Raw genomic sequence first — 17,526 nt, 5'->3', positions numbered from 1 at the left:
GGATTTATATTTGATATGAAACGTTTCTTATAATCACTGTTAGCATGTCTGCTGTCTGGTTGAAGCTGATAACCATCCTTTGTCTCTCCTGCACAGCCCTGAGTGGCCCAGGTAAGATGGCCTACATGTGATGAGATACTGTATACTGAGCTAGTAAAGTGGTTCCTCCTACTACATGTGAAAACATGGCATTAGTTTAGCACATCTCCAATGTTCTCTGTATATGATTTGCTCAGAATATACTGTAATTTGTAACTAAATACTTTAAGGGCTTGTATTTGTGTATTTGAAATACTTAAAATACATTATTTAAATGAGACACATTTAAACAGTTAGCCTATCGTACTCTTTGGCTAAATGCAAGGGAATCACATGACATGTCCTGTATCATGGTGAACAACTGTATTTCTTTTGTGTTTCCTGGGACTGCCGTGTTAGGGGGTACATTTTGAGGTTGTTGTTGGTATTGGGGGAAGGGGAGGGGTCGCTTTTCTACTATTTTGTACTGCTGTGATGGTACTGTTTTGTGTTTTTTACACTTGCTTGTAAAGTTGGAGATCTAAGAAATGTTCTTACTCCACTGCACTTATATTTATCGCTCTCTAAAAGGGTAACTACTTCATGCCCAGTCTCATTGTCATCTGGAAGAACTAGTGCATTACCGTGGCCTACTTGTTCAGTTCCATCAGTTGCATTTGAATTGGCTGCCCACCCAGCATGCACCCCTGAATTCGTCGCCTCCCACCTCCAACATATCCTGATTGGCCACTTTAAATCTATAATGTGGGAAATTAACAGAGCTCATCTTTTCAATGTAGGTCAGACCCATAATACTAAATGCCCAAAATGTGATAATATCAGTTTGTATAGAATGTATTTTTTATTTTCAAATTACAAATTACTTAAAAAAATATTTCATACTAGTATTTAATATTTTATTTTGACACATTTGATGAGCAAGTATTTGTAATGTTATTGGTTTTCAAGCACTCTGGTTATTATTAGATGTTTGTTCTTCCTCTGGTGACACTGCAGTTGCACCAAGCCCAAGATGATTTCCTCAAATGTCTCAAAGTCTCAAAGATTTTCAGTTTACTGTCACAGAGGAGTGAAGAAACTACAAAATATTCACATAGAAGAAGCTGTAAAAATGACACAAAACAATGAATCAATTATCAAAATAGTTGGCAATTAATTTAATAGTTGACAACTACAGTAATCGGTTAGTCTTTGTAGCTCCATTTTAGAGAGGGATTAAAACAGTCACAAAACACAAGTGGTGCGATCTCAGAGTTATAGTTCACAAATCTACCAATCCTACATTGCAATGTATCTAAACTGTCTGTCAGATTACGGCGTCATCTTCTCGCCCACATCAAATGCTTGATGTAGGTCACACGTTGCTGTTAGTCTAATTTGGTTGGTGGTGTGGGTGAAAACACATTTCCTACTGAAGAGTTCAGACTTCAAGTGCACCTTTGTGTGACAGTCACTGTCAGCATGTCTGCTGTCTGGTTAAAGCTCCTAAGCCTCCTTACTATCCTCTCCTGCCCAGCCATGAATGGCCTAGGTAAGACTGGTTACACGTACAACGGCTAAGAATGAAACAAATGTGTTTGGTAGTAATTATTGTAATGTAATTCATAGAGCTTTATCAAATGTAAAGTGAGATGAAACAAAATAACTGTTTTTTTTTTTGTCTTTCTCTATGTAGTGAGCAGTGAAGTGATATGGAGAGATCTTGGAGAAGCAGTCACTATCCAGTGCAGACCTTCCAAACCAAATCAAGGCCAAGAGTACCTGACTCTGAAAAAGGGTCTCAATGAGGAGTATGATGTTTTGTACAAAGATGGCAAGTCAGAAAAAAACACCATTCACCCAAAATTCAAGGGCAGACTTCAGCTAAATGGAGTATTCCCCAAAGTGGACATTCTCATCAAAAACTTGACCTCTAATGACACAGGACCGTACTGGTGCGTGTACAAGAAGTTTGACGTGGTGTTCAGTAAAACCCTGGAAATGAAAGGCACAGGGTCTGTTCTCCTGTTGGTGGCAGGTGGTCCTCAGCACGGTACGTATACTCACAAAATAAAAACATATAACATACAGCAACAGTAACATGTAACAGTAGGCTTAGGATGTAGCTAACTAATGCATTAACTGACCTATCAGTCCAGGGATTTCACTTACTACCATAACGTGTCTGATACATACTAAACTTACATTGACCTATCTAATAGAAATTGTATTCATGCTTTATTTGCTTTATTGCAAATGAGACTGTTTTTGACTCCATTGCCATGACTGCTTATTTTCACTGTAAAAAAAAAATATATATATAAAAACCTAATCACACTGTCCATTATTTACAGATTCAATATGTGAACCATCAGACAATAATCTGGTCCTGGTAATTGTTGTGATCTGTGCTGCGCTGCTGGGCATCATTGTGTGCTTCCTCATATGGATCATCCTTAAGGTACCCATGTGTTTTAGTCTGTGTGTGTGTGTGTGTGTGTGTGTGTGTGTGTGTGTGTGTGTGTGTGTGTGTGTGTGTGTGTGTGTGTGTGTGTCTGTGTGTGTGTGTATGTGTGTGTGTGTGTGTGTGTGTTTTTCTGTATTTGATTGTACTTGGCTATGACTCAGATGGAATCTTGGGGGCGTTTTCCATGTTCCCGTTATTCTCATCAGTACTCAACTGATAAACACACATAGTCAAATCATTTGTGGAATTTATTGTCAGAGTCACTTTTACACAATATAATGCTGCAAAGCTGCATGCGACCAATGTATTGCTTAGCAGAATGTTGAATCTGAATTCTGTTATTCTGTTTGTATATGTGTGTGTGTGTGTGTGTGTGTGTGTATGTGGGGTGTGTATGTGTGTGTGTGTACAATATAATACAATACAATATATAAAAATATTTACATTATCATTTGGTCTTCAGTGTGTGGTGCTGTTGAATTGTATTAAATGAAATGCTTTTTGCTATTATACAATACAGTTCAACAGTACATACATGTGTGTACCAAATATAAACAGTATATATAAGTTGATATAAAGTATAATATATGATGATATAAATGGAAAAAAGGAGAATGTGTAACTTTAAAATCTCACTTTTTATAAGAAATGATCTAAACACAAAAAACCTCAATAAAGAGAAATTGTAAGAAATATACTGAATAATAATTCTACTACTTATTGTATAATAGCCCTACATCTAACATGATGAAAACAATATCTGTTGTTACCAGACCAAAACTACCAAAAGGCGCACCAAAATGAAACCGAGGAACGTCACCAACAATGATGTTTATGAGGACATGCGTGGAACAATCAGACGCGCTAAAGATGTCAGCCTGCACGCAAGCAACCTGAAACTCCACCATCTCTCTGCACCACTAAGATGCAAGTTATGCATGAGGAGCAATGTTGCAACTCAGCATATTCTCTGTAATCTATTCTGGCCCTCTGTGTGTCTGGCTGAAAGACAGTTAAGAAAATAAAGTCTATGAATTGCTAAAAGGTACAACATGGGAACACCTGCGCTGCCAATGAACAACCGGCACAACTGGCACAAAAAATACATAACACAACCCTGAAAGTATAGAGAAGTACAAATGTCTTGTCTGGATTGTACTGATATGAGGCCCTGACATGTACAGTATTTGTTATGTAAATATGTCTTCTTCAGTAATTTTGTATACAGTATTTTTGTACAATGTGATGATTAGTTGAAAAGAAAGGCAGGATTAACTTGCCATATAAGATAAATACTATGTATTGTGATTATATTAACTGTAATTATGTGTCTACATGAATAAAACAATACCTTAATACCATTAGTATGTCTGAAGTAATTTACTTTTTTTCTTGTTGAAGGTACAATATCTTCATTGGTGAAATTATTTTCAGAATACCAGGATGCAGTCGTTTTGGGGCATCACCACCGAGCCATGATAAGAAACAGTATATTGCGTGTTTGTATTGTATTCATGTCCCAATAAATCAACAGGAAATACAAGACTACCCCCAAATTAGGTAGATACAGTTATGTCCTTGCAGTGGCAGTCTGATTTTATGCTTTTAACTAAAGGAGAAAAGTTAGGGAGAAATGTCTGAGCGATCTAAATATCGAAATAGTTCAAACCAGCGCGTACCAGTTGAGAAGGGCTGACTCTTTGTTTACTCTGTATGGTCATGTGGTGTCAATCAGACACACGGTTTAGGCGTGAGCATTACAATGTTTTGTACTAACACTAGACTTATGAGTAGTAGTGAAGTTGCCTAATTCTGACCACTCTGACTTATATCTAAGCTGCAGCTTCACACTTTGGCGATTGATGAGCAGCAGAGCAGCACTGGAATTATGTGGCTTACTGAAAGTAAACAGGTGATGACATGAGTCAGTAAGTGGGTCTTACTGTATACGTGCCCTAACAGTGCCTTACTGTAAAATAGATAACATCACAACAAGGAACATCTACTGCTTCCATAATTTTCTGTGGTTCAATGTCCCACATCAAATCAGTCCATTTGTCATGTGTGGCTTTTGTGTGACACACTGTTGTTTTATTATATCACAAGAGAATTCAATGTTTCTGAAATGAAATATTTTAATGTGTTTTTTTTTTGTACTTAACAAGTCAAAGTAAATGTTAACCACACAAGAAGAAACAACCTTTTGAAAAACATGATAATTTATTACCGGTGCCAAGTCGAGCCGAGTGCATGTTTTCACTAATGCAAACACTGTAAATCAAGCAACAGTTTAAACTTCATAAAACAAGACAAAGTTGTATCCAAACTCAGGTCTGACTGAGAGACACTGTATGAGTCGACATTAAAATGTCACACAGGAAAAAACATCTCATTTTGTGGCAGCATGTAAGACAGAAGAATGTTTACTTGTGCGGTGCATCTGTGTGGTTACAAGCTCGACTCATGTCCTTCACCGAGCAGCAAAAAAGATCAGCCGAAGCGTGTGAGTGTGAAATGTGTGTTTACGCCTGTATGTGTGGTAAGTTTCAAGATGTAGTGGTGCAAGTATGCAGTAATTTTGTGCCTGTATGAAAGGGGACACAACTTGCAAGAAATGGAAGTCCAGCAAGAAATGGAAACTGTGCTTAGAGGTGAGTGGTAGTGCACACAAACTGAAATTGAGACCCCTCTGACGAGAAAGACAACACACATAATAACAACGCATAAGCACATTTACAGCAAGACACGAGCATCTGCACTACAAGGTCACAGTTACTTTACAGACAATTTTTAACCCAACAAATTTTCCATTTGTATCAATTCTACAAGTACAGAAAACTCCTGATTGTGCAACGCGGTAATTTCCAGAACCTACCTGTCGTGTCTTGTAACAGGAAACACCAAATGATAAGGTACAGCAGAATCTGAGGTGTAAAAATAGATTGTAACACAGTAAGAGATAATAATCTGCAACAGTTTTACGAAGCCAATAAGGGCTGTGACGCGTTTTTTTACAAAAGGATATGATATTTTTACATTGAAGCCACATGTACCGACAATCTGTTTTAACGTAACCTCCGAGAGGCCTCACTATCAGGTCTGATAATCCAAACACTTACAGGTGCTGTTGACCATATTATGTAATGAAACAGCTTTTGAAATGTGGCTGCACAACTCACTTTTTTTTGGCTGTTGCTTAATTTGTCAAAAGTTATTTTCTGTAAAAGAGGCAGGACCGGAAACTGCACTACAGCAGGTGCTTTTAGAGGTGTAGGTAGGTGTGAAAAAGATTTAAGATAAGATAAGATAGACTTTATACTTTATACCTTAATGTAGATCAAAAGTGTATTGTTGAAAACTCTCTAACTCTATCTGATTAGTGTTTTCCATACAAGTCATATAATGTTCAAAGATGTGAGAGCTCTTGCTATCTCTCATGCACAGTCAGTGTAACACCAAAAGCCTCCGCTGTTGTAACAATAGGATGTGGTTATGGCCTTACATAAAGTCATAAATCATAAATACAAAGTCAGCCTTTTTTTTTGTTTGTTTTTTTTGTTGTTGATTTTTTGGGGCATTTCTGCCTTTATTTGATAGGAAAGCTGAGATATGAAAGGGGACAGAGAGGGGGGAAGACATGCAGGAAAACCGTCCCAGGTCGGATTATAACCTTCGACCTTCTGCGTCGAGGAATAAACCTCTGCATATGTGCGCCCGTTCTACCAACTGTGCTAACCGGCCACCAAAGTCAGCCTTTTAAAGTAAAATGTAACATAGCTAATATTTATATTTAATCTGTATGTAGAAGCATGTATTATGTATAACTTTATCAATCATCGGTTGATAAGAGTATATCAATGTAATTACAACCACATAGTTATTTCCTTGAATAAATTTGACATGAATAAAAGTTTTGTTGTTCTGAGGGATTGCTTTGTGGTGGAAATTTGTATATTCATCAGCAACTGCAAGTGCAAACTGAATAATTCTGCAGCACAAAGCAAGCACTTCTTTTCCCTAAAAATCCAGTGGAGTTTTAGAATTCACCTCTAGATGCCTGACTTGCCGTTGCTGATGATGATACGCAGGGGCGTAGCACAAAATTCTGGGCCCTGAAGAAAGGCATTTTCTAAGCAATTCCCCTCGAATCCAATAGTGAGAAACACACTTAAAGTCTGGAATCAGTTTAGGAGACAGTTTGGCCACTACATACGTCAGGGTCTGGCTCCAGTCCTTCATAACCATTCCTTTCTTCCTTCTTGCTCCGGACCCAGCTTTCCAGATCTGGTCAAACAAGGGTCTGCTAACTATCAACGACCTCTATGCTGATGGCGTTTTCTATTCTTTTTCAGATTTATCAGCAAAGTTTGACCTTCCAGATAGCCACCTTTTCCGCTACTTTCAAATTCGACACTATTTACGTTCTCAATTGCCTAACTTTCCTAGGTTCTATGATTGATAAACTCCTATCGCAAAACTCAAGTCAACGGGGCCTCGTATCTACAGTTTATAATCTAATTTCAAACATAAATTTAAACTTTTTTAAGTTTAAATTTAGGACTACTTGGAGCCAGGATCTTGGTGTCACTTTAGCAGATGAGCAATGGGAACAGATATTAGACCGTGCTCAAGACACAGCCTTATACAATGCAAGATTCTACACAGAGCTCACCTTACAAACGCAAGATTAGCTAGAATATACCCTGATAGAACTGATAATTGCAACAGGTGTAATCAATCGCCTGCCGACTACATGCACATGTTTCTGCTCTGTCCCAATTTATCAGCTTTCTGGTCTACAGTATTTGGTACAATTAGCACAGTCCTAGACAAACCTGTACACCTCAACCCCCTCTCCGCCCTCTTCGGAATCTCTCCCTCACTCATCACGTCCAAAACCGCAAAGCAGGTGATTGCATTTACCACACTTCTCCCTAGGAGGCTCATCCTTCTTAAATCGACTCACTCCTCCCCTCCCACACATAACAAATGGATTGTTGAGGTACTGCAATGTGTAAGGCTTGAAAAGATCAGGTATTCTTTAAGAGGTTCCCTTAAGACATTCCGCAAACTCTGGCATCCCTTTTTAGCCCATGTCAACACATTAGATATCAATGAAGAAACTGATAGAAACTGACCAGTCTTAACTGAGCCCTGAGCCAATCCCCTCCCTCCCCTCTTGTATAATTATTTTTTATGTATTTTTTTTATTTATTTATTTTTTGGGATTTGTCTATTCTGTCTCTTTTGTCCTGGTGTGTGTGTGTGTGTGTGTGTGTGTGTGTGTGGGGGGGGGTGTTCTTGTGTGAGTGCTGGGTTCTCGTTTGCTTTTTTGTGGGTGGGCTATATAGGGACCTGAAGACAGGTGTGTGGAAGGTCCAGTAAATGGGTGTGAAGCTCCTTTTTGTTATCACTTATCTGTACAACGCTTTGTATATGCAAATGTCGCTAACTTGGAAGAAACAATAAAGAGATTGAAAAAGAAAAAAAAAAAAAGGCATTTTCTATGGGCCCCTCCCCGCACCCACAGCTATTCATTCTAGCATCTTTTTGGGGCCCTCCTCACATGAAGGGCCATGGGTACTCAGTCCCCTTTTTCCCCCAGTCTGACCCCCTGATGATACGCACAAGTCTTGGACAGGTAGCAGTTACAGCCTCCATACAAAGTCTACATAACCTTTCAGCAGATTCTAAATTAGAAGTCAACGTTAGCTGATCATCACGGGCTTCATTAAGTATGAGGCTAAATGTATAATGGCATGCACAGTGATTTGTTTTTTTGATCAACAATATCTGGCAGCTTTCCTCACATATTTAGGGAACACTGTGGTTGTCTGATGTTTTGATTATGCTGATACAGCACATGCTCTTCCTCCTAGAAATCTTGAATTAATCTAGGCCAAAGTGTAACAAACATTAAACATTAACACAAAAGCATACTTAACTATGAACATTAAAAGCAGTCAGGGGGCAGTCTCAGTTTCAAATCTTTGGTGGATTCTAAGTTTTACTCAGCAACACTTTGAGCATTTAGTAATCCTGCATTGTGAGATGGGACCCTGGAGTCATAAAGTCATGTGGCCACTCCTTGCAGCCACCACTTTTAATACATCTGGAACACAGAGACACTGAGCCTCTGAATCAGCAGTTATGGGATATTATTCTGATCCTGCAGAAGGTTTCTGGCTGCTGCTGGCAAGCGAGGGTTTATGCTGATGTTGTGATCCAGAGCATCCCCACACATTTAAAGCCAGTGAAATGAAACTGACTAAGCTTTGGGGTAAACACATTTCAAAGGTTGCATGATGTTATTCTAATTTTCTTATTCAGGTGCACGTTTCTTTTAACTTTTTTTCTGTGCTTTTCCAAACACTCAGTAACTATTTTAACCCTTGTATTATTGTCCTACCGTCAACCATGCAACTTTATGTTTTTGTGGGTCAGAATTTCAAATTCAAACCATTTTTGACACTTTCATCCAAGTTTTTGGTCACTTTCCGATGTTTTTGTAGATTTTTTTATGTGCTTTTTTTGGACTTTGGTTGTTTTTTCCCCATGTTTTTGAAGCCAACGTGTTTTCAATTTTCCAACATTCTTTTATCAATTTTTCTTTAAATGCTATAAAATTGAATAAAACACCCAAATTCAATGTAAGTAGTGAACTGATTATTTATGTTACTTGTGAAAAAGTGTTGTATGGAACCAGTCATGTTATTGACAATTTGGTTGAAAGAAACCCAAATTTCTGATGTAGAAACCTTTTGAAAATAGGTCAAATTTGACCCAAGGAGAGCAGGATCAACCCTGTTGATGGAGGCTTAGGAATGATATAAACACTTCAACATACATTAAGTGTGATCTTCCATATGTCAGCATACTAGAGCTGTGTCAACCTTTTAAAACCAGAAACAAATGCTTGACACAACTCTGGTCCATACACAACAAGTACACTCATCTGGTTTCTGAGAACTGCGATGACTCACTTGACATTTTTGTGGCACTTCCCTTGAAAACATTTTAAAAACTAGACTCAGTGACTTGTGACAAGAAACACGTTCTTTATATTACAAATAAATACTTTACAATAATGTACACAAACTTTTGAGTAGTTACTAGGGAATGAATGAGGAACAAATGAGGAACTAACTGCTAGTGAACCATTAGTTAAAGGGATGGTTCGGTGTAATTTCACCCTAGGGTCCTTTGCACCATGACCTCAAGCCATACACCCCCCACCCCAGAAGCTTTTTTTCCCTTGGTCTAACATTGGACAAGTTAGCACTATCAGCCGAATGGCTTAGTGTGGGCGCTAATGGATCCAAAGGTATATCTCGTAAATTACCCCACTAATAATGCCCGGAATGGTACCAAACTTCTACAGTAGTACAAATAGGTTATGTACTCATAAAACGAGGCATTGGAAAGTTTGTAAGTACACCAGAAGTTTATTTAAATAGCACAATGCCTGACGGCTTTGGTCTCTGTGAGCAGCCGGCAGTGAGACGGCAGTAAGACGAGTGCTTAGGGACCGTCTACAAACTACAACACTGAAAAAATGATTATTATTAATTTAATGATTATATAAGGTAATGTCTCCAAACTTACCTCAATTATAACTTGTCTCCAGTTGTACTACAGCACTTACTTTCAAAAAATAAGTTAAATTAAAAAATATTTTATATTTATAATTTTATATTACTCCGAACCATCCCTTTAATTTGTAACTACTAAAAAAATTTTAATGATTAGTTAATGACTAGTTCATAGAAAATCAATCGAGGAACAAATCAGTAACGACTTGATAATTGATGAATTGTTATTAGGTACTTTCCTAATAATTTCTAATGAAGGACTATATAATTATGAGTTACTAGAGAACAGACTGGGGGATCCTTAAAGAATCAATAAGTAATGATTAGTTCATGAATATCTGTGAATCGATCATACTGACCACTTTTTTCATTAATTCGTACCTGACATTATGTTTTTTGCTGTTTGAAACTTCAGTTTCAATAAGCACTCAGTAAGGCTAAGTAGGCTAAATTAACTCATAAAGTTAATTTTTTATGTTTTAATGAGGGAAAGCACTTGCCAATCATCTGTCAGTTAAATGCTTGCCTAATTTTAGTCTATGCCAACTGATGACACTCCAAAGAATGATGGGATGTTAGTTCCCTGAATTATCTTGAGGGACAAACCTGAACATGCTTTCAATGAACTTTGTTTATTTGAGCATTACATAATTCAGGTAGCCTTTCAGAGCTGGATATGCACAGATAGATATCTGCTGTTGGGTCAAAGCTGATGTTGAGCTGTTGAACACAGACCAGAGATCAGAATTCTGAGAATGAGAGGACGAGACCATGCAGCAGCCACAAAAGGTCTCTGCGGCTCAGAACTGCAGCTGTTTGTGGCAGGATATGGAATCCAGGTCTTATGAACATGAAGCAGGTTGCTACAGTTTGACAAATTGGAATTTAAAAAAAAGGTTAAAGGCCGTGGGCACAGCAGAATATTTGAATAGATGTGAGAGATATAAGGAGGAGGTTTCTGTCACTTTGGTATGTGGGATTTTGATGGATGACCTTTTGACCTGGGGGTCAAGAGGTCACAACCTGTCAGAAAGTGATTGATGCCTTCCAGGTGTGTGTGACTGGTCTGTTCTGGAAGCTTCTAGAAGGAAGGCGTGTCCGGAAATGACGTGTGTTAAGTGATGCAATGAGCGCGTCCCCGGAAGTAGAAAAATGTTTCATTTAAATGATCCAATGAGCGTTAGAGATGAAATATCCGGATGTGTTTGAAATGATCCAGTGAGAGAAGAGGGGTGTAGCGTTAAATTTTGAGCATAAAAAGGGTTTCTTCCCCGTTTGGAAACAGAGAAAGATAGGTTTTCATTCTACACACAGCATGAATGTAAGTTTGAGTAACACTGATGCGTTTGAAATGAGTCAATGACCAAGAATTAAATCAAGTATCTTTACACTCTTTGGAGCAGAGCAGAACGGGCGTGTAAAGGCAGGGTTGTAAAATAGGAATGTGTAAGGCTCCTCTTACAACAGGCCAAGTAAGTGATTGTAATAAGCGTGAATGGGCCTAAGCCCAAAGGTCAATGCATTTCTACCCACACTCACGACACACACACACACACACACACACACTCACACTCCACACACACTCGCACACACACACACACACACACAAACAGCCACAGTTCATGTTGTTAGTACATGTTGATCGTATATTCTGTGCATGCTTAGCTCTAGTCCATATGTCTGGCTGTCCCTGCGTCCTCCGGCTGCTCCGTACTCATCTGGCTGTGCCTTCTTCCGTTCTGGCCCGGGGATCGGTGTTTACTCCTTTTCCCAACATACCCCTTTTTTCCCCACGCCCTCCTTTTTTCCTGCCCACAGCAACACTCTACCAGAAAGTGCGTTTTCAATTCAAATAAGCGAACCAGTGAGAAGTAGTAAAAAAAAAAACATTTTCAACAGATACACACAAAACCACAAATGGCATTTGAACACATAACATTCATTGTGACTACTTTCTTTGAATTTTTGAGTGATTTATTCAACTTAGTCACACTTATTTTTTGTTTACGGTCAAAATGACCGTCATAAAAAAAAGTATAATATTCATCCATACACACACCCCTACAACTTTCCTGTGCTTGTGTGCCATTATACACATGAAACAACCGCACACAAACAGACACAGTTCATGTTGTCAGTACATGTTGTCATGTTACGCTGCATGTGAGCCACTAATGTTCGCACACATATGCATATGAATTTTAATTTGTGAATACATTTGTATCATTTAAATGTAACCACATTGACTTAAAAGATTGTTTGTGTTTAATGTGGTGAAAGATGCAAACAAAATTAAAAAACAAAAGTATGCTTTTGTATTTATACAAAATGCAACCTGAACCAAATATGTTTCTTTGTAAAACGCCAGCGTTAAAAGTAAATAGTTCTAACTTGAAGTTATATGACTTCACCGGATGCATTTATGTTTTAGAGACGTTGCGTTGTAATTCAGAATTAAAACAATGTCGCCAAAATGTAAGTCTTACAGGCAAGATATGGTATGTTCAACATGAATTTGTGAATACAAAACTTATTTTGTATAATTTTAATGTAACTAGCACATTTGACAAAAAAAAATGTGTTTAATGTGGTGAAAGATGTCAATTTAAAAAGATCAGTACTTCCTTAAGTATTTCCGACCCTCATAAAACTGAATTCAAAGAAAACAAGTGTTTTTTGTTTTGTTTTTTTTACCAGCGAGGCGACTTCCATACCACACCTTTTTCCAGAAGTTTCCAAACTCGCCCGTTCAGAATTTTCCTAACCACACCCCCTTACAATAGTATAAAGACTGAAGCAGACAGCGACAGAACATGCCACAGATGCGTTTGAAATGAGGGACTGAGTAAGAATTAAATCAAGTATCTTTACACTATTTGGAGCAGAATGTGGAGAAAAAAAAAAAGAGAGAGAGATTCCCGTTTTACCTTACGAAGACACACATGTCCAAACAAGTATCCACCGTCTAACGATTTTGAATGTGGCCTCACACAGAGTATCTTACCATGGAAAGTCTTACCCGAAAAAGACTCAGCTACATAGAGGCCAGTAACATGGCCAGAGTGAACTACGTGGCCGATGTTCTGTTGCACCACGAGATGATATCAGGTGAAGAGTTGGAGTACATCCAGGCTATGAGAGGCACTCGGTACAGGGCTAGGGCCTTGATCGACCATGCAAGGAAGAAGGAGCACGATGTTTGTAAGACGTTTATGGAAACCTGGGAGGACAACGACAACCACAAACGTCTTCTGTGCGTCCGCCCAGCACCCGAGGTGTCCGGAGAGATACTTGCCATCTTGGACCATCTCCGGCACTGAGGTTTTTGTGGGACTCAAGTATTTCCCGCGCGACATACAAGTGTTTGGTCGAAGGCCCATTGCTCGAGCCGTTTTGGATCGCCTGACTCATAGAACCCAGATAGCAGATGCAATGCGTCGCCTTACCGCGATAAAGCCCGCCGCGGTCTTGATCATCCTGCTGAGAGCGCATACACCGTAATGACCTGGTGGAAAGGATCCCTAAGCGGCACCGTGGCGGCGGTGGCCAAACGTCAAATCAGTCAAACGTCAAATTTGCTGAATATCCGCAACGCTATCCAAGGAAATGCAGCTGATGTCAGGGGAGAATGGTAGTGCCACACACTCGGGGACCTCGACGCTGACACCATGACAAGATTCATATGGACCCTGCATCTCCCAAGCAGCAAGTCTGAATGTGTCACGAGTGTCAGTGACCTTGTAAAAGCATCCACAGAGCATGTAAATCATGACACGTTCATATACGTGGAAACCGTACATGCATCGCTGTGTAAGGTTGGGAGAAATGACTTAGCCCAAAGGTTGGAGATGCACATAGCTAGGCTCGGTGTCTGAACCTCGTGGCCTGCTTCGTTCTGGCCCGATGTTCACTCCCCTTTTCCCAACACACCCCTTTTTCCCATGCTCCAACACTCTATACCAGTAATAGCGTTTTCATTTCAAATAAGCGAACCAGTGAGAAATCAAAGACGCGTGCACATCACGCAGCTGTGCCTCTAGCGCCGAATCTGGGAGCGCATCCCGTAGTGATGACGTCGCGCGGCCATACTGCGTAGGGTGGGGTTACCTCTCCTGACGTGATGATGTATTTACATTTGTAAAGGTGTTTAAAAACGCCTGATAGACCAATGGTTAGCTTGTAAATGTGAGGGCTATTGTTGGGGGTGTTAAATCGTCATGCAGGGGCGTTTGCGTAGGATTTAAAAGTCTTGGTTTCATGCTGGCTGCTCACTTTTACCTGCAGTTTTTAACTAGCCTCGTTTTTTCTCACCCTTCAACAAAACCAGCTGTGGATTTTCTTTTTAATTCTTTTGGTGAAAACAAGAGGAATCGTTTTTCAGCCATGTCTATCCACACATTTGGACAACAATCAGGGATCATCTGATGTTGAAGAATGTGAGACAGCTAGAGTAGGACCCCCTACCTTTGCTCTGTACACTAACCCCGAAAGAGTCATGGGGAGGTGGAGAGACTGGAACACTATTTGGCTTCGCGACAGGCCCCTCGAAAAGAGGCATCAGCACGAGCGATGCTAATACTGGAACAACATGCGGTTTGAGCCAGGCTCCCAGAAAGAAGCGATTCCGTCCAGAGATCTTTCCACCAAACGCATGACTGAATCGTGTACATCTGATCTAGAATATGTCGGTGTCAATGGATACAGATATTCAATTCGATACAGTGCAGGATACGCTGACATTAGCTGTTTACACTAGTGTTGCTGTCGAACTATCTGGCAAAGCCAAAACAGCCTGTACAATCTCTGTGAAAGACTGGAGCCTTTTTCGTAGGTTGTCTGCCCAGACCTTGAAAATCCTGGCCTACCTGAGCTAGTGTATGTTTGTCAATGGGACAGTAGCATTGGAGCCAGTGTCTATCGTGTGGAAGCAGACCGTTTCACTAGACCTACAGAGGATTTTATTTTTCCTTAAGCGTATGCAGCGAAAGGGAAAAGTTAGTTGCAGCCCGTGGTCCTGAAGAATGGAAGTTAAAACCATACCCTGTTTCTAACAGGGAATACAACAAATGGTTTAAAACGTCTTCTTTATACAATGGTGTGACTGGGAGATTTTGAAGAAACAGTTTGATACCATTGACTATGTCATCAGAAGAGACAAAATAAGGAGTTCTTATGAAAACATGAGAAAAAGATTGATATTTGGGGATGCTGACCAACAGTCTCTGCCCCTGCCCACCGGACCCTCTATAGACCTAAAATCGTGAGACACAAAGACTAGCAAAAATGGTGGGTCTAATTTTTATGTGCTAATTATTTGCCAAAATAGTTAAAATGCCTTTTTTTTTGCGACTGTGATTGTAATGTGTGATTTTTTTTTCTTCCCAGAGGATCTGGAGTGGTGTCATCCATCCCCTGGACACGCTTAACACCCCGTATTTATTTGCAGCCACCTGACAACCAGCTCTCCTAAATCCCCTTTTCATCATCGATTCATCGACACCTCCTAAGCGGAACACTTTCTTAGTATTTGGTAGGATTGCCTGTTTCACTTGGGCCAAACGTTTTGGGTGTCCTTCCACAAGCTTTCTACAATAGTTTGCTGGAATTTTGGCCCTCCTCTTGACAGAACTGGTGTAACTGGGTCAGGTTTGTAGGCCTTCTTGCTGCACTTTCGCCTTTTCAGTGTCCCACAAATGTTCTATGGGATTGAGATCAGGGCTTTGTGATGGCCACTCCAATACCTTGACTTTGTTGTCCACTTTGTAACTAATTTGGGGTATGCTTGGGGTCAGTGTCCATTTGGAAGACCCATTTGCGCCCAAGCTTTAACTTCCTGGCTGATGTCTTCAGATGTTGCTTCAATATATCCACAACATTTTCTTTTCTCATGAGGCCATCTATTTTGTGAAGTGCACCAGTTCCTAATGCAGCAAAGCAACCCCATAACATTATACTACCACCCCCATACTTCACACTTGGGATGGTGTTCTGAGGATTCAAAGCTTCGCCCTTTTTCTTCCAAATATACCGTTTATCATTATGGCCGAACAGTTCAATCTTTGTTTCGTCAGACCACAGGACTCCAGAAATTAAGATTTTTGTCCACATGTCTGGCTTTTTTATGGTGGTTTTGAAGTGATGGCTTTCTTCTCCCAGAGTAACCTTTTAGCTCATGGTGGTACAGGACTTGTTTTACTGTGGACACGGTCTTACCAGTTTCAGCTAGCATCTTCACAAGGTCTTTTGCTGTTGTCCTGGGATTGATTCCGCATTTCACACAAAAAAACCTTCCCTCTCCTGGGATTCAGAATCGGTCTCCTTCCTGAGCGGTATGATGGTTGGCCATTCCCATGTTTTTATACTTGCATATTATTGTCTGAACAGATGAACGTGGGACCTTCAGGCATCTGGAAATTGTACCCAAGGATGAGCCACACTTGTGATGTCCACAATCATTTTCCTGATGTCTTGATTGATTTCTCTTAATTTTCCCATGATGTCAAAGAAAGAGGCTCTGTGTTTGAGGTGTGCCTTTATATGCATCCCCTGGCGTGCCACCAATTAACTCAAATGGAGATCTAAAACAGAAAAAGTTTACTCTGATTTCATGTATGACAGTAAAGAAATAAAAGTTTACTGATAAGTTTTCTGAAGTGTATGTAAATATCTGGTTTCAACTGTATATCAATAAATCATATGTTTTGCTATGTTAAGATGTGTGATGGTTTTTCAAGCTTCATGCTCCACATATACGCTATCTATAAACGACTAAGCTAAGATGAATTTACAAATTTTGTTATTAAAGTACTGTTTATGCATATTTTCATTCTACATGGATTAAATCTGTAAATTAAACCTTTATTTAATTTATTTGTTGCAAAGTCCCCACTAATCACGATGGAATTTGGTGTGAATTTTAAATAACATGCAAATGAGGTCCAACCAACCATGTTAACTCAGTTTTTACAAGTCCCCATATAGGATGGGGAAGTCATTACTTTATCAATTCAGATGTTTGAAGGTATAAGGCTGAACAAAGCTATGCTGAGTATACTTGATTTTTTCATACATCTAGCACCTTTAGAAAAGGTGGCCCCCACAAGTGATGGTTATAAAAGTTGGTCCCTCATAAAACATATAAATGAGTGTGTGTGTGTGTGTGTGTGTGTGTGTGTGTGTGTGTGTGTGTGTGTGTGTGTGTGGGTGTGTGGTGTGTGTGTGTGTGTGTGTGTAAGCCGTTGCAGAGCAGAGTTTGACCTTAGCTGACAACTGCAAGCTAGAGGCCCTTGCTCTGTTAAAGGTAGAAACTAGTCTACTCAAGAGAGATCTTCCAACATTGATAGATGTTGTAGATAGAAAAAAGACAATTAAAATAATCTAGCACTCAGGTTGAAATGCAGATAACATGAGACCAGGGTTACTTACTTATACTTATTATTAAATACTTCA

At 39.6% G+C, this 17,526-nt stretch overlaps 1 protein-coding gene across 2 annotated transcripts; it reads left to right on the top strand.

Annotated features, from left to right (window-relative positions):
• LOC120573949 lies at nt 1-3,846 on the top strand. Of its 2 annotated transcripts, none has more exons than XM_039823869.1 (4): nt 1-111; nt 1,715-2,071; nt 2,373-2,479; nt 3,259-3,846. In XM_039823869.1, the coding sequence occupies exons 1-4, from the start codon at nt 45-47 to the stop codon at nt 3,508-3,510; spliced, it is 783 nt and encodes a 260-aa protein (XP_039679803.1). In that variant the 5' UTR covers nt 1-44; the 3' UTR covers nt 3,511-3,846. The 2 variants fall into 2 exon arrangements, with proteins under 2 accessions (XP_039679803.1, XP_039679801.1); XM_039823867.1 differs by lacking the exon at nt 1-111 and adding an exon at nt 1,418-1,570.
• Nucleotides 3,847-17,526: the final 13,680 nt, after the last annotated feature.

Source organism: Perca fluviatilis, chromosome 15 (genome assembly GCF_010015445.1).
Source record: "Perca fluviatilis chromosome 15, GENO_Pfluv_1.0, whole genome shotgun sequence".
Taxonomy (NCBI): Eukaryota; Metazoa; Chordata; class Actinopteri; order Perciformes; family Percidae; genus Perca; species Perca fluviatilis.
This window is presented reverse-complemented; position numbering and strand designations above follow the sequence as displayed.

Excerpts from the sequence above, each read along its gene's own strand:
- LOC120573949 (XM_039823867.1), top strand. The coding sequence starts at position 1,501 with ATGTCTGCTGTCTGGTTAAAGCTCCTAAGCCTCCTTACTATCCTCTCC. Across the intron at positions 1,571-1,714 it reads CCCAGCCATGAATGGCCTAG|TGAGCAGTGAAGTGATATGG; the intron begins GTAAGACTGGTT and ends TTCTCTATGTAG. Across the intron at positions 2,072-2,372 it reads GGCAGGTGGTCCTCAGCACG|ATTCAATATGTGAACCATCA; the intron begins GTACGTATACTC and ends CATTATTTACAG.